This window comes from Scyliorhinus torazame, chromosome 3 (genome assembly GCF_047496885.1).
Source record: "Scyliorhinus torazame isolate Kashiwa2021f chromosome 3, sScyTor2.1, whole genome shotgun sequence".
Taxonomy (NCBI): domain Eukaryota; kingdom Metazoa; phylum Chordata; class Chondrichthyes; order Carcharhiniformes; family Scyliorhinidae; genus Scyliorhinus; species Scyliorhinus torazame.
This window is the reverse complement of record NC_092709.1, coordinates 69,442,115-69,462,525: the sequence shown is the minus strand read 5'-3', so window position 1 is coordinate 69,462,525 and position 20,411 is coordinate 69,442,115. Positions and strand designations below refer to the sequence as shown.

The 20,411-nt window shown below is 53.2% G+C and overlaps 1 protein-coding gene across 2 annotated transcripts in view; it reads left to right on the top strand.

The window, feature by feature from the left end:
* glrbb (glycine receptor, beta b) overlaps positions 1–20,411 on the top strand; it is a 232,678-nt gene that overhangs the window by 118,387 nt on the left and 93,880 nt on the right. For both annotated transcript variants that reach the window (XM_072495794.1, XM_072495795.1), the window contains exons 5-7: positions 277–506; positions 622–704; positions 5,245–5,385. In XM_072495794.1, coding sequence (XP_072351895.1) covers positions 277–506; positions 622–704; positions 5,245–5,385 — 454 coding nt within the window. The remainder of the gene's footprint in view (positions 1–276; positions 507–621; positions 705–5,244; positions 5,386–20,411) is intronic.

The window sequence follows — 20,411 nt, the reverse complement described above, 5'->3', positions numbered from 1 at the left end:
ATGGGCCGAATGGCCTCCTTCTGCACTGTAGATTCAATGATAATCTATGATTAATCTTGGACAAAGGTTCGGCACAACATCGTGGGCCGAAGGGCCTGTTCTGTGCTGTATTTTCTATGTTTTATTAATCTATCTTCTCTGTCAGATGCCGGTCATTCTGTTCTGCATTTCCAGCATTTTGTTTCTATTTCAGATTCACAGCGTTTCTTTTGTATGTTCTCCATTATTGTGTTTTTCCCATACAATCAGCCTGACTGCCAGCTTCTGTTTTTACAGGACTATCGGGTCAATATTTTCCTGAGACAAAAATGGAATGATCCTCGACTTAAACTGCCAACCGATTTTAAAGGTTCAGATACGCTGACTGTGGACCCCACAATGTTCAAATGCTTATGGAAACCCGATTTGTTCTTCGCAAACGAAAAGAATGCAGATTTTCACGATGTAACGCAAGATAACATCCTGCTCTTTATATTCCGCAATGGTGACGTACTGCTGAGTATGAGGTGCGATTAAAAACTTACAACTACTGTAGAAGACACTGAATACATTTGCTTGAAAACTTTCGATTTTTCCAACTTTAGAAGTGGATAATATTCTCCCTTCTCTTCCATATTTCAGGCTATCAATAACTCTTTCATGCCCACTTGATTTGACTCTGTTTCCTATGGATACACAACACTGCAAGATTCAGTTGGAAAGCTGTATGTTTCTTGAACATTTGCAGTAAGATAGATGCATTAATAGATCGGTATTGTTAAGATTGTTGACTTACGGATGGTTGCTCGTTGTATAAAGTTAGCGGATCTTTTATTTGATGCCATGTTTCAAAAAATACTTTTTGTGGTTCTGGGAAGGGAAAGATTCAGCTAAGAGGGCTTATTTTCAGTCTCGCTGGGGGCTGTAAACTGGCAACTCACTGGACCTGAAAATTGGGCACGTTGTATTGGTGGTTGATCTGAAACAACCTGCTGGAGGTGGAATTTATCCCCCACTAAATTCCTGGCGCGCATCACTGTTTAGCAGCCCCTGCAGGAGAAGATGCATGTCAGGTAATAATAATAATAATCTTTATTGTCACAAGTAGGCTTACATTAACACTGCAGTGAAGTTACTGTGAAAAGCCCCGAGTCGCCACATTCCGGCGCCTGTTCAGGTACACAGAGGGAGAATTCAGAATATCCAATTCACCTATCAGCATGTCTTTCGGGACTTGTGGGAGAAAACCAGAGCACCGGGAAGAAACCCATGCAGACGCAGGGAGAACGTGCAGACTCCGCACGGACAGTGACTAAGCCGGGAATTGAACCTGGGACCCTGGCGCTGTGAAGCAGCAGTGCTACCCACTGTGCTGCCGTACTGGCCTAAAAAGCTGTAAGGTGCATTCATTAAAGCTGACCAAGTTATACAGATGAGGACATAATTAGGCTTGCTCTGCTAACACTGCCAGAAGACACTATTTAGATGACACATGAGGAATGACAACTTGAGCAAAATACCCAACAAGTTCCCAGGACACCATGAAGTCTCATGGCTTCAGGTTAAACATGGGCAAGGAAACCTTTTGCTGATTACCACGTTCCGGCCACCATCAGCTGATGAATCAGTACTCCTCCATGTTGAACACCACTTGGAGGAAGCACTCAGGGTAGCAAGGGCGCAGAATATGGTCTGGGTGGAGGACTTCAATGTCCATCACCAAGAGTGGCTCGGTAGTACCACCACAGACCAAACTCGCCGGGTCCTAAAGGACATAGCTGCTAGACTGGGACTGCAGCAGGTGGTGAGAGAACTAACAAGAGGGAAAGACATACTTGACCTCATCCTCACCAATCTGCCTGCTGCAGATGCATCTGTCCATGACAGTATCAGTAGGAGCGATCACCACACAGTCCTTGTGGAGATAAAGCCCTGTCTTCACATTGAGGATACCCTCCATCGTGTTGTGTGGCATTGCCACTGTAGTAAATGGGATAGACTTTGAATAGATCTAGCAACTCAAGACTGGGCCTCCATGAGGCGTTGTGAGCAATTAGCAGCAGCAGAATTGTATTCAACCACAATCTGCAACCTCATGGGCCGGCATACCCCCCACTCGACCATTACCACCAAGCCAGGGGATCAACCCTGGTTTAATGAAGAGTGCAGGAGGGCATGTCAGGAGCAACATCAGGTACACCGAAAAATGAGGTATCTACCTGGTGAAGGTACAACACAGGACTACTTGTGTGCCAAACAGCATTAGCAACAAGTAATGGACAGAGCTGAGCGATTCTGCAACAAATGCATCAGATATAAGCTCTGCAGTCCTGCCACATCCAGCCAGGAATGGTGGTGGACAATTAAACAACTCATTGGAGGTGGAGACTCCACAAATATCCCCATCCTCAATGATGGAGGAACCCAGCACATCTGTGCAAAAGGCAAAGCTGAGGCATTCGCAACAATCTTCAGCCAGATGTGCCAAGTGGATGATCCATCTCGGTCTCCTCAAGAGGTCTCCAACATCACATACGTCAGTGTTCAGCCAATACAATTCATTCCACATGATATCAAGAAATGGCTAAAGGCACCACTAGATCCTGCAATGGACCCTGACAATATCCCAGCAATAGTACTGAGGACTTGGGCTCCAGAACTTGCCGCACCCCTAATCAAGCTGTTCCAGTACAGCTACAACACTGGCATCTATCCGGCAATGTGGAAAGTTGCCCAGGTGTGTCCAGTACACAAGAAACAGGACAAATCCAACCCAGCCAATTACCGCCCTATCAGTCTACTCTCCATCATCCGTAAAGTGATGGAGTCATCAACAGTGCTATCATGCGGCACTTACTCAGCAATAACCTGCTCACAGATGCTCAGTTTGGGTTCCGCCAGGGTCACTCAGCTCCTGACCTCAGTACAGCCTTGGTTCAAACATGGACAAAAGAGCTGAATGCCAAAGGTGAGAGGGACTGCCCTTGACATCAAGGCAGCATTTGACCGAGTAGTGCATCAAGGAGCCCTAGCTAAACTGGGAATCAGGGGGAAAACTCTTCATTGGTTGGAGTCATACCTGGCACCAAGGAAGATGGTTGTAGTGGTTGGAGGTCAATCATCTCAGCTCCAGGGCATCACTGCAGGAGTTCCTCAGGGTAGTGTCCTGGACCCAACCATCTTCAGCTGCTTCATCAATGACCTCCCTTCCATCATAAGGTCAGAAGTGGGTATGTTCAGCACCATATGCAACTCCTCAGATAATGAAGCAGTCCATGTCCAAATGTAGCAGGACCTGGACAATATCCAGGCTTGGGCTGACAAGTGGCAAATTACATTTGTGCCACACAAGTGTCAGGCAATGACCATCTCCTAAAGAGAGGATCTAACCACCGCCCCTTGACATTCAATGGCATTACCATCACTGAATCCCCACAATCAACATTCTGGGGGGTTACCATTGATCAGAAACTGAACTAACCACATTAATACTGTGGCTACCAGGGCAGGTCAAAGACTAGGAATCCTATGGTGAGTAACTCACCTCTTGACTCCCTAAAGCCTGTCCACCATCGACAAGGCAGAAGTCAGGAGTGTAATGGAATATTCTCCCTTGCCTGGATGAGTTCAGCTCCAACAACATTCAAGAAGCTTGACACCATCCAGGTCAAAGCAGCCCGGCTTGATTGCTCTCCTTCCACAAACATTCAAACCCCCCCCCCACCACCAATGAACAGTGGCAGCCGTGTGAGCATCTACAAGATGCACTGCAGTAACTCACCAAAGTTCCTTAGACAGCACCTTCCAAACACACGACCACTAACATGTAGAAGGACAAGAGCAGCAGACGTACCTGGGAACCCCACAACCTGGAGGTTCTCCTCCAAGTCACTCACTACCCTGACTTGGAAATATATCGCTGCTCCTTCACTGTCCCTGGGCAACATCCTGGAACTCTCTCCCTAACAGCACGGTGGGTGTACCTGCGTTCCAAGTACTGCAGCGGTTCAAAAAGGCAACTCACCACCACCTTCTGAAGGGCAACTAGGGATGGGCAATAAATGCTGGCCTAACCAGCGACGCCCACATCCCGTAAATGAATTTACAAAAGTTCTACTTTCTTTGAATAAAGGGGCAAATTTAGGAGAGTTTTTTTTCTGTTAAAAATTGAAATGGAAATTATGCATTTTGATTATTATTTACATCAGAAATTATTGATGGTGATTATAACACACGAGTGCAATTCCTTCTTATGACATGTATATAGTGTTGACCCATTTTAAATAAACTAATCCGAAAAATAGTGAGTGAATGAATCTCAAAAAGAAAGCATTAAACATTTTGACATTAATATCAGTTACAGTGATTTTGATCGGGACTTTCCGCGCCCTCCCGCACTGCGTTTCACATAAGGTGGCCCATCTCCGGCCAGCGGCAGGATCTTCAGGTCCTGCCCTTGTCAATGGGATTTCCTGTTGTATGGACCCATCGCCTCCACGAAGCCTGTGGCGGGGATTGCTGCTGACAGAACGGGAAGATCCCACCGATGGGAATGGCCAGAAAATTCCAACCATAGTTTCCAAATTAGTATTGAATTTACTAATATTAATGTATTTAAATTCTTGATGAATTGTATACGAATGGATTTATGGGCAGGATTTCCCAGAGGACTTTGGGACCAAAATGGTGGCCCCCAAGTCCACATTTGCCTGGAACCAGGCTGGTGGAACCATTTTCCCTGAGCTGGCCTCCTAATGGGCTGCCTTCACATTCCTTAACCTATTAAGGATTTTGTTGGGGGGTGTGGGGGGGGGGGGGGGGGGGGGGGGGGGGGGGGGGGGGGCTGCTCCTGATGCTGCCAGTTCAATCACAGGGCTGGAAAAAACACCAAAAGCCCTACAAGGAGAGGCAAGCATTTGCTGAGGCACTGATAGGTCGGAGACTGCCGAGGGACGCCTTTGAAGGCAGAAAAATAATTAAATATTTCAGAGGGTTGATAGTGGCAGGCCCCCCAGATGAGAGGGAAATTCCCTCCAGTTGGATGATTGAAGAAACAGAGTTAATGTTTCGAGTGGAGTATGAGTCTTCTGAAGGATCATATTCAATTTGACTCGCACAGATGATGCCAGACCTGCTGCGTATTTCCAGCACTTCTCTGTTTTATTTTCGATAAGAAAATCAGGGTTCCTGTTCCCTGCCAGATTTCCATTTTTTTCTCTGTCTATTTCTTTAATTGTATGTCACAATATTTGTTTTCTTTTTCAGTTGGCTATACCACAGATGATCTTCGATTCATCTGGCAGTCTAAAGATCCCGTTCAGATGGAGGAAATAGCATTGCCGCAGTTCGATGTTAAGGAGGAAGATATTGAGTATGCAAACTGCACAAAGTATTATAAAGGCACTGGTGAGAATTGTTCATGATAACATTACGAGCTACCTTCAGTGCAATCTTTTGAAGGTAAAAAGCTTTAGACAGAGACTGCATTGTAAGAGTCTCAGCTTGGATGCTCAATTTGGTTTCAGACTGTAACATATAGATTGTTCTCAGATCAGAGCAACTGAAGTTGAAATGCATTTGCAACAGAAGAAAAAATTGTTGTAAGTTTAAACAGCTTGAGACTTTGAAAAAAAAACCCACCAGACTGAGCTGGAAAAGGTTTGCTTTCTGATCAAATTTCAGCTTGTTTTGATGTTGCGTTCTGCTCAGACATTCCAAATTAAACATAATAGACCTCATCAAAGATCCTGAAATCATCTTGTGCAAAGACGAGCACGGAACCCTGTTTGTATCCAGTTCCCTTAGCTACTATTTCCTTGAGACATTGAAGTAGTACAGATTATTGGCTCCCTTAAAATAGCCAGCACAGGAATTGTATAAAAATGTGTTAATCACTTGCATGATAGTATTTGCAGATCATAATTGCAGAGCTGCAGAAGTTTTAAAAAGGTCCTTTTCCCAAATGAACAGTTTTCTCATGGACTGAATTAAATTCCCATTTCATCCTCAGTATGAAGTTCAATGATTTTGAAATGCATTCTTATATTTTGTCACTGAGCCCGGCCCAATGTGCAGGGATCTACTGGAGCATCCTCTTTAAGGATCTAAGGGTGAGAGTCAACGTAAAAATTTCTGAGTGTGGTAGCAAACAGGAATTGCAGCGAGCTTCCCGGCGCTCAGCCCAATGAAGCCGGCAGTGCAATTCAACATTTATTGCTCCAGCTAACGAGGCCTCATGGGCCTCTCGGCTTCTCACAGCAAATGACGGCTCACCAGCTGATTCACTGGAGCTGCGCTCACCAGCATCCACTGCCCCCCCCACCCCCCCCCCCCCACGCTAACAAGGTCGCACAGCACTTAAGCTGCACTTGCTCAGGCAACCGCAGCCAGCTCGCAATAATGGTGCCGAGGAGACGAGCCCCAAGATTCGAGGACGCTGACCTAGGGGGGCTCCGAGATGTGGTGGAGGCCTGAAGAGATGTCCTGTTCCCGAGGGTCCCGGAAGGATGAGCCATAAGGCAGCCAGTGCTGCCTGGGACGAGTTGACAGTGCTGTGAGCTCGGGGGAGTATGACCAGGGGGACTGGTGCCGTAAAAAGGTCAGTGAGCTACACCGGGCAGCCCGAGTGAGTAGCCACCATCGCCGGCCCCCCCAAACCCCCACCACCTCCCCCAAAGGGAGCATCGACCTCCCCCAGGTGACCCCCAGTCCTCCCTTGCCCCTCCCAACCCCACCTTCACACCTCCTCTTCCACCACTGTGATCCATGCATGTGGCTAACGATGCCCTCTCTGTGTCGCCTCAGGAAAAGCTCTCCCAAAATCGGCAGGGGAGGGCCCAAACTGGCAGTGGGGTGCCGGACATCAGAATCCTCAACTCCTTCAAGGAGCGGGCCTTGGAGGTGATCGGTGTGGCCGAGGATAGGGCGGTCCTAAATTCGGAGGCTGCAGATGCCGGAGGGCCTGTCAAACCTGAGTACTGATTGCCTTACTGACTGACCCAAACTTCGCACTGACCACATGTCCATTCTCCCGCAGGTCCTCCTGTCGATGGCACCATCCCATGCCGGGCGGCCCCCTCTCCTGACTCAGAGGAGAACACCTCCGAGGGGAGCTCCGATGAAGCAACTGTTATAATCACGGCACAACTGCCATCTCCACGTACCACCAGCGCAGATACACACACCTCGGTGGGATATACTAGTGCTCAGGTGTCTGGGGCACAACCTGGTGAGCACCGCACTGCTGATGTTGCACATCTGGTGGAGGCAGGAACCTCCAGGACCCAGCTGTGTCCCATCCTGATGCTGAGCCCCTGGAAGTGGGTTACCCGGAGTTGATGGAGATGATAGGGTGCGGCCGGACATTCAGAGGGAGATGTCAGTCTCACTCCAGCAGATCCATAGCTACTTGGAGGAATCCTAAAGGCTACAGGCACAGGAGATGGTGCCAGAAACGAGTGGCACCGAGATCATCACTGCTAGGGTGGCAACTCTCAGATGGGCGTGGCCGAGGTGCTGCGAAGCCTGTCCCAGTCACAAGTAGGCATGGCTGCGGTCCTGCAGAGCATGTCCCAGTCACTGAGGAGCATCAGCAAGGGCATTGACACCATGTTGCTGACATTGGGGAACTATCAGGGACAGCAGAGCAGGGGCAGCCTAGTCTCGAACCAGCTGCTCCTCTGCCCCAAAGTGGACCCTAGGGCCCTATAATGAGGCCGCATCTCGAGGTCAGCACACGGGACAGGGGGGGGGGAAGGCTGTGTCTGTGCCGCTGCTAAGTGAGCCATCGCCCTCTGGCCCCAGAGGACTGTCAGAGGCATTGAGGGCCACGGGACAAGGTAGGCAGCTGGCTGCTTCCACCTCAGATGTGAATCCTGGTGCTCACCAACACGTAGCGGTAGAGCTAGGAGGGCCAGGCACGTTGAGGATCACTGAGGGCACCAGGGAAGGGGGGGATTAGAGGTGGGGGGGGGGGGGGCGGCACCACTGAGATTGGGGTATTGTGCAGCACATTAAACTCCTTTTTGCACAACCATTATGATGCCTCTGTCACTTTCTTCCGCAAGGCGAGCTGACCTCTGGATCCTTTGCCCATCACTCCAGGCAGCCCCCCCCCTCCCGGTGGCGCTCACCCTCCCTCCGGCCGTGGACATGTCCCGAGATCTGTGTCCCATCCGCTGGGTGTTTGGATGTTGTGTGGCGTTGCCTTCCGCAGTGTTCAAGCACAGTGTCCAGGCATCAAGGTGAGATTGGGACGCTACGCAATGACTCCCACATGCTGCATGGTCCGTCCACCCATGGGAATCCACTTGGCATCTGTGAAGTGCTCACTTAACCACGATTGCCAATTCTTTCAGCCGTGCAGCCAGAGGCCTCAGCAGTTGGTGGGTGTATGGGTGATCGGTGGGCAGACGGGCAGGGACAGGGGTTGCCCCGGTACAGGTACACATTGGCAAGGTGGTGCCTTGAGTGGTTGCCCCCCCAGTGCCTCCTACCAGTGCACCCGGGCTCTTTGCTTGTGAGCAAAGATGGCTACTCACCTCGGCTCCCCACAGAGGCCCTTCTGCCAGTTTCACGTTTTTCAAAAGGAGTGCAGAACAAAATGGGCCTGAACTTCCTTGGAGTGGGAGTCAGCATTGAATTTCCACTCAATTTCTAGCTTTCGACCGGAATATTTTTCTGTCCTCTTTCACACGGCCTTCTGATTCAGGCTAGGTGGGGTCCAGGCAGTAGAGTTCACCCCAGAGCGTAGCTCTCTTGAAAGGAAGGAGGGCACACCCCCTTTTTAATGCACTAGCTGTCAAAAACCAGGTAAGTTTAAAGGTCCAGTCAAGTTTGAAGGCCCTTGAAAGTCAGGGAGAAGGTAAGTGTATAAGGTAAACGAGTAGGATGAGTGTGTGTGGATGGGAGGGGGGGGGGGGCTGCAGGACAGTCAGGCCGGGCTACCTCGGTGACTCACTTCGCCGGGCCTCAGGGGGGATCAGGTTGGGAATCTTAGGGGGTTGGGGTTGGTCATCAGAGGAAGTTGGGTTGGTCTTTGGTGGTGGGAGGTGCCACCTCGGGCCCGGTTAGGAGGTGTAGTCTCTTGGTGGGAGGGTTGGGTGTCCAGGGAGTGAGCGGGGATAGTTGGAGCTTGCGGGAGGTTGGGGGGGGGGGGGGGGGGGGTGGGGGGAGGATTAGAACTCCTGAGAGTCTGAGAACCTGGGGGACTCCAATGTGGGGTAGTAGTCATGGGGTGGGAGAGAGTCCCCTGGTCATTCACGGGTGAGGGGGAGTCCGGAGGGAAGGGTGGTGATGGTATGGATCTGTGCAATTGTTACCCAGAAGTTAAATGAGGGTTTAAGTCTCCTAACATTTTCTTGGTAATCATTTGGAACAATCCAAAGTTTGTAATTTATGTCATATTTTCAGATGGTCCCCAGTGCCTGGGAATTGCCCATGGGAAGTTTGCACTTGGCTTGCAAACCCTTTTCTCACGGGCAGCTATATATCGTATGCCAAGTTCTATGTTCTTTTAATAACAAAATAAGTATTGGAATCATAATATCATAGAATGGTTACAGCATAGATTGAGGTCATTCAGCCTGTCATCTCTCTACTTCCTCTGAAGGAGTGCCATTCTCCTGTCTTCACACTAGTGCCGCACTCCTGTCTTTCATAGAATTTACAACGCAGAAGGAGGCCATTCGGCCCATTGAGTCTGCGCCGGCTCTTGGAAAGAGCACCCTACCCAAGCCCACACCTCCACCCTATCCCCATAACCCAGTAACCCTACCCAACACTAAGGGCAATTTTGGACACAAAGGGCAATTTAGCATGGCCAATTGCCCGAACATGCACATCTTTGGACTGTGGGAGGAAACCGGAGCACCCGGAGGAAACCCACGCAGACACGGGGAGGACGTGCAGACTCCGCACAGACAGTGACCCAAGCCGGGAATCGAACCTGGGACCCTGGAGCTGTGAAGCAATTGTGCTAACCACTATGCTACCGTGATGCCCACTTTCCAACTAGTGCCACTTCCCTGCCTTTTCCCAATAATCCTGTAGATTTTCCCGTTCTGTCAATGAACTAATTCCTTTTGAGAGCCCCAGTTGATGCTGCCTCCACTCCAGAACTGATCCCAATGTCCTAGGAATCTAAAGCCCTCCCTCTTGCACTATCTCTCCAACCACACATTAATTTACACTTTCCTCCTATTTCTATTCTTCTGGGTTGCTGCTGCTGTTGACCATCCACCTAACGTTCCGCGAGAAAGTATGGATACGGTTGCCACCGCCTGGAGAACCCCTGCACAGACCCTCGCAAGGCAAACTTTATCCTTTCTAGCTTGATGAACCCTGCCATATCGTTACTCCAAGCTTCCACGCTTCGGGGCTTCGCATCCCTCCACATTAGTAGGATCCTCCGTCGGGCTACCAGGGACGCAAAGGCCAGAACTCCGGCCTCTTTAGGCTCCTGCACCCCTAGCTCGTCCACTACCCCAAATAATGCTATCCCCCAGCTCGGCTTGACCCGGGTGTTCACCACTTTGGACATAGTCCTTGCAAAGCCCCTCCAGAACCCCTCCAGCGCCGGGCATGTCCAGAGCATGTGGGCGTGATTTGCTGGGCTCCCCGAGCACCTCACACATCTGTCCTCCACCCCAAAAAACGTACTCATCCTCGCCCCTGTCATCTGTGCCCTGTGGACAACTTTGAACTGTATTAGGCTGAGCCTGGCGCAAGAGGAGGAAGAATTAACCCTACTCAGGGCATCAGCCCACAGATCTTCATCCAGCTCCTCCTCCCACTTAACCTTTAACTCCTCCACCGAGGCCTCCTCCACCTCCTGCAGTTCCTGATAGATCGCCGAGACCTTGCCTTCTCCCACCCATACACCCAAAATCACCCTGTCCTGAATCCTTCGTGCTGGGAGCAGCGGAAATTCCCTCACATGCCGTCTCACAAACGCCCTCACTTGCATATACCTTAAAGCATTCCCGGGAGGTAACCCAAATTTCTCCTCTGGCACCCCTAGGCTCGCAAAAGTCCCATCGATGAAGAGATCCCCCATTCTTTTAATCCCAGCCCGATGCCAGCTCAGAAACCCACCATCCACCCTACCCGGAATGAACTTGTGGTTCTCTCGTATCGGGGACCAGACCGAGGCCCCCATCTCGCCCCTATGTCGCCTCCACTGCCTCCAGATCTTCAGAGTCGCCGCCACCACCAGACTCGTGGTGTACCTTGTCGCCGGAAACGGCAACGGTGCTGTCACCAGCGCCCCCAGACTCGTACCCACACAAGACGCCACCTCTAGCTTCTTCCACGCCTACCCCTCTCTCTCCATTCCCCACTTACGGATCATCGCCACATTAGCTGCCCAATAATAGCCACATAGATTCGGCAGCGCCAGCACCCCCCCCCCCCCCCCCCGTCCCTGCTAAGCTCCAAAAACACCCTCTTCACCCTCGGGGTCTTATTCGCCCATACGAATCCCATAATACCCCTGCTTACCTGTTTAAAAAAAGTCTTGGGGATTAGGATGGGCAGGCACTGGAACACAAACAGGAACCTCGGGAGGACCGTCATCTTGACCAACTGCACCCTACCCGCCAGGGAGTGGCAGCATATCCCATCTCTTGAAGTCCTCCTCCATCTGTTCCACCAACCGTGTCAAATTGAGTTTATGCAGGGCCTCCCAGCTCCTACCTACCTGGATCCCCAGATATCGGAAGCTCCTCTCCGCCCTCTTCAGCGGTAGCTCGTCTAGCACCCTTTCCTGGTCCCCCGCATTCACCACAAAGAGCTCACTCTTCCCCACGTTGAGCTTATAGCCCGAGAAGACCCCAAACTCCCTAAGGATCCGCATGACCTCCATCATCCCCTCCACTGGGTCTGCAACATATAACAACAGGTCATCAGCATACAACGACACCCGGTGTCCCCCCCCGCCTGGACCAATCCCCTCCAGTTCCTAGACTCCCTTAGTGCCATGGCCATTGGTTCAATTGCCAGTGCAAACAACAAGGGGGACAATGGACACCACTGCCTCCTCCCGCGGTACAACCTAAAGTACTCCGACCTCCGCCGGTTCGTAGCCACATTCGCCACTGGGGCCCTATATAACAGCCTGACCCATCTTATGAACCCCTCCCCGAACCCAAACCTCCAAAGCACTTCCCAGAGATACTCCCACTCCCCCCGATCAAAGCCCCCCCCCCCCCCCGCGTCCATAGCCGCCACTACCTCCACTTCCCCCTCCACCACGGCATCATGATCACATTTAAGAGCCTCCGCACATTCGTGTATAACTGCCTGCCCGTCTGGTCCTCATGGATCACCCCCGGGTCACAGTCCTCAATCCTCATAGCCAGCACCTTCACCAACAACTTAGCGTCTCCATTGAGGAGCGAAATCGGCCTATATGACCCACATTGCAATGGATCCTTACCCCGCTTCAAAATCAACGAGATCAGCGCCCGGGACATTGTCGGGGGCAGGGTCCCCTCCTCCCTCGCCTCATTGAAAGTTCTCACCAGCAACGGGCCCAGCAGGTCCACATACCTTCTGTAAAATTCAACCGGGAACCCATCCGGTCCCGGGGCCTTCCCCGCCTGTATGCTCCCCAATCCTTTAACCAGCCCTTCCAGCCCAATTGGCACCCCCAAACCCGCCACCTGCTCCTCCCCCACCCTCGGGAACCTCAGTTGGTCCAAGAATCGCCACCTCCGCCCAACCCCGGGGCTCAGACCTATACAGATCCCCATAGAAGTCCCTAAATACCTTGTTTATTCTCACCGCACTCCGCACCGTATTCCCCCTCTATCTCTAATTCCACCAATCTCCCCCGCTGCCTCCCTCTTACGAAGCTGATGCACAAGCATCCGGCTCGCGCCCCCCCCCGCTCCCCCCCCCCCCCTCCCCCATACTCATATACCGCCCCCTGCATTTTCCTCCACTGTACCTCTGCTTTCCCCATGGTCAACAGGTCGAGTTTCGTCGCTCCCTAAGCAGCCCCTTCTCGGGGGCCTCTGCATAGCTCCTGTCCACCCTGAATATCCTCCCCACCAATCTCTCCCTCTCCCTCCTTTCTCTCTTCTCCCTATGGGCAATCATGGAAATTAGCTCTCCCCTAACCACCGCCTTCAGAGCCTCCCAGACTATCCCCACCTGCACCTTCCCATTGTCGTTGGCCTCCATGTTGTGGTGATCCACTGTCATCGGCGATGTAAGGTAGGACCTGCACTACAGGTTCGCCGGTAGCTCCTGCCGGCTGGCTCCGCCCAGGGAGAACTGTATAAATATGCATGACCTCCAGTGCCCTGCCATTTCACCAGCTGCAGCAGAAGCCACACATCTGACTGTAATAAAGCCACAGTTGTAACCAACTTTAGTCTTTGTGCAATTGATCGTACATCAATTTATTACAGTCAGATTTTCCACAGAATGGATATCCAAATTAAGCCCGATCGCCTGCAGTTGGATCCGCACTCGCCCAACGCCAGGAAAGACTTTACTCACTGGCTAGCATGTTTCGAGGCTTACATCAATGCGGCGGACCCCGCGCTAATGGAGGCTCAGAAGATCAACGTCCTGTACTCCAGACTGAGCTCCAGCGTGTTCCCGTTGATCCAAGATGCCACGACTTACACAAAAGCAATGGAACTCCTCAAAGAACACTACGCGCAGAAGGCGAACACACTCTTCGCCAGGCATGTACTTGCCACCCGCTCGCAACTACCTGGTGAGTCCATCGAAGACTTCTGACGGGCCCTAATTCCACTCGTCCGGGACTGTGACTGTCAGGCCGTCACGGCCGCCGAACACTCGAATCTCCTCATGCACGATGCCTTCGTGACGGGGATTGTGTCGGACTGCATCCGAGGACGATTGTTGGAAGGGGCCACGCTCGAACTGGCGGAGACGAAAACCTTGCCGCTCTCCATGACGGTCGCATCCCGTAACGTACAATCGTACCTCTCCCGCCGCGCTGCCAACCCTTCTACCCCTTCCTACCCCTCCTGGACCCCGCCGACGACCTCCTCAGGTGGGGTCCTGCCTTCGCAATACGCCTGCACCGATCCGCGCACCCCAGGGGTCCCCACTGCTACTTCTGCGGTCAGCATAAGCATCCCCGCCAACACTGCCCGGCCCGCACTGCAGTTTGTAAAGCCTGCAGTAAAAAGGGCCACTTCGCGGCTGTGTGCCAGGCCCACACAGTCGCTGCGATCGCACCCGCTATCGCCCCCTCCCTCACGCCAGACGCACAATGGGAGCTGCCATCGTCTCCTCCCGGGTCCATGTGCGACCAATGGGCGCCGCCATCTTGTCCCCTTTCGGCCATGGGCGCCGCCATCTTGTCCCAACCCCGCAATGTGCGCACCATGGGCGCCGCCATCTTGTCCCGACCCTGCAATGTGCGCACCATGGGCACCGCCATCTTGTTCCCCACAGGGTCCCCGGACATCCCGACATCGGAACCTCACACGCTCACCACTCGAAGCATCCGATGGCTACCCGCAGCTCGCTTCGATGATGCTGGACCAATCTCGCCCGCACAACCTGTCCACCGCGTCGACGACGGTTAAAATCAACGGCCACGCGACCTCGTGCCTGCTGGACTCCGGGAGCACCGAAAGCTTCGTTCACCCAGATACGGTCAGGTGCTGCTCCCTAGCGGTCCACCCTGCCAATCAAAGGATCTCCCTAGCCTCCGGATCCCACTCAGTTCCGATTTGAGGCTTTTGTACAGTCACCCTCACGGTCCAGGGTGTAGAATTTAGTAACTTCCGCCTCTATGGTCTTCCTAATCTCTGCGCTGCACTCCTGTTGGGCCTGGACTTCCAGTGCAACCTCCAGAGCCTCACCCTCAAATTTGGCAGGCCCTTACCCCCCCCCCTCCCTTACTGTTTGCAGCCTCGCGACCCTCAGGGTCGATCCCCCCTTCCCTTTTGCCAATCTAATTGCGGATTGCAAGCCCGTTGCCACTAGGAGCAGACGGTACAGCACCTAGGAAAAGACCTTCATCAGTTCCGAAGTCCAGTGGCTGCTTAAAGAAGGTATTATCGAGGCCAGCAACAGCCCCTGGAGAGCCCAAGTGGTAGTAGTAAAGACTGGGGAGAAACACAGGATGGTCGTGGACCACAGCCAGACCATCAATCGGTACACGCAGCTCGACGCGTACCCCCTCCCACGCATATCTGATATGGTCAATCAGATTGCGCAGTACCGGATCTTTTCAACAATTGACCTGAAATCCGCCTACCACCAGCTCCCCATCCGGAAGTCGGACTGGCCATACACTGCCTTTGAGGCGGACGGTCGCCTCTACCACTTCCTGAGGGTCCCTTTCGGTGTCACAAATGGGGTCTCGGTCTTCCAAAGAGAAATGGACCGAATGGTCGACCAGTACGGTTTGCGGGCCACCTTACCGTACTTAGATAATGTCACCATCTGCGGCCATGACCAACAGGACCACGATGCCAACCTCGATAAATTCCTCCACATTGCCACTCTTCTCAACCTGACCTACAACAAAGAGAAGTGTGTGTTCAGCACGACCCGGTTAGCCATTCTCGGCTATATAGTCCAAAACGGACTTCTCGGGCCCGACCCCGACCGCATGCGCCCCCTCATGGAACTTCCCCTCCCCCACTGCCACAAGGCCCTCAAACGCTGCCTGGGGTTCTTTTCCTACTACGATCAGTGGGTCCCAAACTATGCGGACAAGGCCCGCCCACTCATCCAGTCCACCCAATTCCCCCTCGCGGCCGAGGCACATCACGCTTTCACCCGTATCAGAGCAGACATCGCCAAGGCCGGGATGCGCGCAGTGGACAAGTCACTGCCTTTCCAAGTAGAAAGCGACGCTTCAGACGTCGCCCTTGCCGCCACTCTAAACCAGGCAGGCAGACCTGTGGCATTCTTTTCCCGCACCCTTCATGCCTCGGAAATTCGACACTCATCCGTCGAAAAGGAGGCCCAAGCTATCGTTGAAGCTGTGCGGCATTGGAGGCATTACCTGGCCGGTAAGAGATTCACTCTTCTTACGGACCAACGGTCAGTATCCTTCATGTTCAATAACACACAGCGGGGCAAGATCAAAAATGATAAAATCTTGCGGTGGAGAATCGAGCTCTCCACCTATAATTACGAGATCTTGTATCGCCCCGGTAAACTCAACGAGCCCCCAGACGCCCTCTCCCGAGGTACATGTGCCAGCGCACAAGTGGACCAACTCCGGGCCCTACACGACAGCCTTTGTCACCCAGGGGGTTCACTCGATTGTACCATCTAGTCAAAGCTCGCAATCTGCCCTACTCCGTCGAGGAAATAAGGACTGTCACCAGGGACTGCCAGGTCTGTGCGGAGTGCAAGCCGCACTTCTACCGGCCGGACCGTGCGCGCCTGGTGAAGGCTTCCCACCCCTTTGAACGCCTCAGCGTGGATTTCAAAGGGCCCCTCCCCTCCACCGACAGTAACACTTACATTCTCAGTGTGGTCGACGAGTACTCCAGATTCCCCTTCGCCACCCCATGCCCCGATATGACGTCTGCCACCGTCATCAAGGCCCTCAGCACCATCTTCGCCCTGTTCGGTTTCCCCGCCTACATCCACAGTGACAGGGGATCCTCATTCATGAGCGATGAGCTGCGGCAGTTCCTGCTCAGCAAGGGTTGTAGCCTCCAGCAGGACGACCAGCTACAACCCCCGGGGAAACGAGCAAGTAGACCGGTAGAATGGGACGGTTTGGAGGGCCGTCCAGCTGGCCCTATGGTCCAGGAACCTCCCAGCCTCTCGCTGGCAGGAGGTCCTCCCTGACGCTCTATACTCCATCCGGTCACTATTGTGCACCGTCACTAATAATACACCCCATGAACGTGTTTTCACCTTCCCCAGGAAGTCCACATCTGGGGTGCCGCTCCCGACTTGGCTCGCTGCTCCAGGACCGGTCCTTCTCCGTAGGCACGTCCGACTCCACAAGGCGGACCCCTTGGTGGACAGGGTTCACCTGCTCCATGCCAACCCTCAATATGCCTACGTTGAGTTCCCCGACGGCCACCAAGATACTGTCTCACTCAGGGACCTGGCACCGTCAGGTTCCACCCCAACGCACCTCTCACCAATGCTCCCCCCCCCCCACCTCCCACCGCGCCGCCAATATTGACCCCACCAGACCAGCCCCCCCCCCCCCCCTCCCCTTTTCCGCACAAGAGGACGAAGAGGACTTCTGCACACTCCCGGAGTTCCCCGATGACTGGCCACCATCAGCACCGCCATCGGTGCACCACCACCAGCACCGACTTCGCCGCCACCGTTACGCCGCTCCCAACGAAGCACCAAAGCACCGGACCGGCTGAACCTTTGACGGACTCCGGACCGTCAACATGGATTTTTCTTTCCCTGCCACTGTACACGATTGCACTAATTGTTTATAGTTTCACGTCACCCCCGCCGGACTCATTTTTCACGGGGTGAATGTGGTGATCCACTGTAATAGGAGATGTAAGGTAGGACCTGCACTACAGGTTCGCCGGTAGCTCCTGCCGGCTGGCTCCGCCCAGGGGGAACTACATAAATATGCATGACCTCCAGTGCCCTGCCATTTCACCAGCTGCAGCAGGAGGCCACACATCTGAGTGTAATAGAGCCACAGTTGTACCCAACTTTAGTCTTTGTGCAATTGATCGTGCATCACATGTATCTTTGAATACACCCCCGGATCCGCCCGCACACCTCCTCGTCTGCCAACAGTCCCACATCGAGGCACCACAGCGGGCGCTGGTCCACTCAATGCGGGGCGTGATCCGAGATGGCTAGAGCTGAATATTCCGTTCCCTCCACTTTCGGGATTACTCATTATAAAGAAATCTATCCGGCTTTATGGACGTGGGAGAAAAAAGAAAATTCTCCGGCCTGGCAAACCTCCACGGATCCACTCCCCCCACCTGGTCCATAAACCCCCTGAGCACCTTGGCCGCAGCCGTCCTCTTAACCGTCCTGGACCTGGAACGGTTCAGTGCTGGGTCCAGCACCGTGTTGAAGTCTCCCCCCCATTATCAAGCTTCCTACCTCCAGATCCGGGACCCGACCCAACATACATTTCATAAATCCGGCATCATCCCAATTCGGGACATATACGTTCACCAGTACCACCCGCGCCCCCTGCAACCTACCACTCACCCTCACGTATCGACCTCCATTATCCGCCACAATAGTCATCGCCCCAAACGACACCCGCTTCCCCACCAGTAACACAACCCCTCTATTCTTCGCATCCAGCCCCGAGTGAAAGACCAGCCCTACCCATCCCTTTCTCAGCCTGACCTGATCTGCCACCTTCAAGTGTGTCTCCTGGAGCATGACCACCTCTGCCTTCAGTCCCTTTAAGTGCGCGAACACCTGGGCCCTCTTGACCGGCCCATTCAGGCCCCTCACATTCCATGCTAACAGCCGGATCAGGGGGCGACTCACCACCCCCCCTGCCGACTAGCCATCCCCTTTTTTAGGCCAGCCACGTGCCCGCACCTCCCGCACCCTCCAGTCCCCCAGGCGGCGGACCTCCGCCCCGACTCCCTCTTCTACCTCCAGTTCCCCTCTGGCCAAAACAGCAGCAACCCAGTCCCCCCCCACCCCCCAGCCAGATCACCGTCCAGCCATTTTGCTCCCCCCATTACACTCCCGTAAGTCAGCTGACTCCTGCTGACCCCGGCCACTCCCACCATTCCAACGACCCCCCAGTGTGGGAATCCCCCCACCTCCCCCTGTCGATCAATGTGCGCTCTCCTCCAGCACCACCCTTCCCCACAGGCCCCGCCCCTCCCTTCCTTAGCGCGGGAAAAAACCTGCGCTTTCCATCCGAGCCGGTCCCGCCCCCTATGGCGCAGCTCCTTTTTCTGCGAACTCGCCCCAGCTCCCCAACCCCGGGCTTCCAACCCCCCCTTCATCAGCGGGCACCTGCCCCTACAGTACCGGTGCCAACACTCTCCCACAGTCCCCACATCGTATCCACTCATCCCTTCCCATTTCCCCTCTTCCCAATCTGAAACCAGAAGAAGAACACTCCCAAAATACAGTAAACCCCCCCCAAAAAAAACCCTCAGTTCGAGTCCAGCTTTTCAATCTGAATAAAGGTCCAAGCCTCATCTGGCATCTCAAAATAGTGGTGACGGTCCTGAAATGTGACCCACAATCGCGCTGGCTGCAGCATTCCAAACTTCACCCCCTTCCGATGGAGAACCGCCTTGGCCCGATTAAAACCAGCCCTCTTCTTAGCCACCTCCGCACTCCAGTCCTGGTAGACACGGATCTCCGTATTCTCCCACCTGCTGCTCCGTTCTTTCTTCGCCCATCTCAGGAAGCACTCTCTGTCCATAAAGCGGTGGAACCTCACCACTACAGCCCTTGGTGGCTCGTTGGCTTTAGGCCTCCTTGCCAGGACTCGATGAGCCCCATCCAGCTCTAGGGGCCTCGGGAAAGCTCCCACGCCCATCAGCACGTTGAGCATTGTAACTACATATGCCCCAACGTTGGACCCCTCCACTCCTTCAGGGAGACCCAGAATTCGAACATTCTTCCTCCTCGACCTGTTCTCCAGGTCCTGAAACTTCTCCTGCCACTTGTGTAGCGCCTCGTGCGCCTCCACCTTCACCGCCAGGCCCAAAATCTCATCCTTGGTCTCTGAGGCTTTCTGCCGCACTTCTCGAATCGCCGCCCCTTGGGCCTTCTGGGTCTCCACCAGCTTTTCGATCGACGCCTTCATTGGCGCCAGCATTTCTGCTCTCAGCTCCGCAAAGCAGTTCCTAAGGAACTCTTGCTGCTCCCGCGACCACTGCGCCCACACTGCGTGACCCCTACCCGCCGCCATCTTACTTTTCCTCCCCCGCTCTCTTCGCTGATCCAAAACCACTTTTTTGGTCACTCCACTCCTGGTCCACTCCATACAGTGCTGGGGGAACCTTACTATCACCTTCCCACACTGGGAACCGTCGTACAGGTGCCGCTGGGGCTCCTCAAAAGGGCCCAAAAGTCCGTTCCTGGCGGGAGCTGCCGAATGTGCGACCTACCTAGGCATAGCTGCAACCGGAAGTCCTTGTTGCAATTTTTAATCTGTACAACCCAAAATGTAATATTTTATTACTTTCCCCGTGTGCCCCTTTTATATATTTCCTACATTTTGCCCTTTTCTTTTTTGTGTCAATAAGTCATTTTTATGCTTGATTTCTGTTCGACAAGAATAAACACTTCAGGGATTATTTTGGCCAAAGAGCGAGAGCAGGCACTAAATATGTGCAGTGCTAATAAGTTTGAATGGCTGTATTTAGTACACAATCTTTTCCCTAATTACTGATTAATTGGTATTTGAACTTGCCTGGAGGTGCTGAACCAGAAACTGGAGCTTGAACACTCCAGTGTTGATTAAACAGTGGAGCAAAGTATGTGGCTTC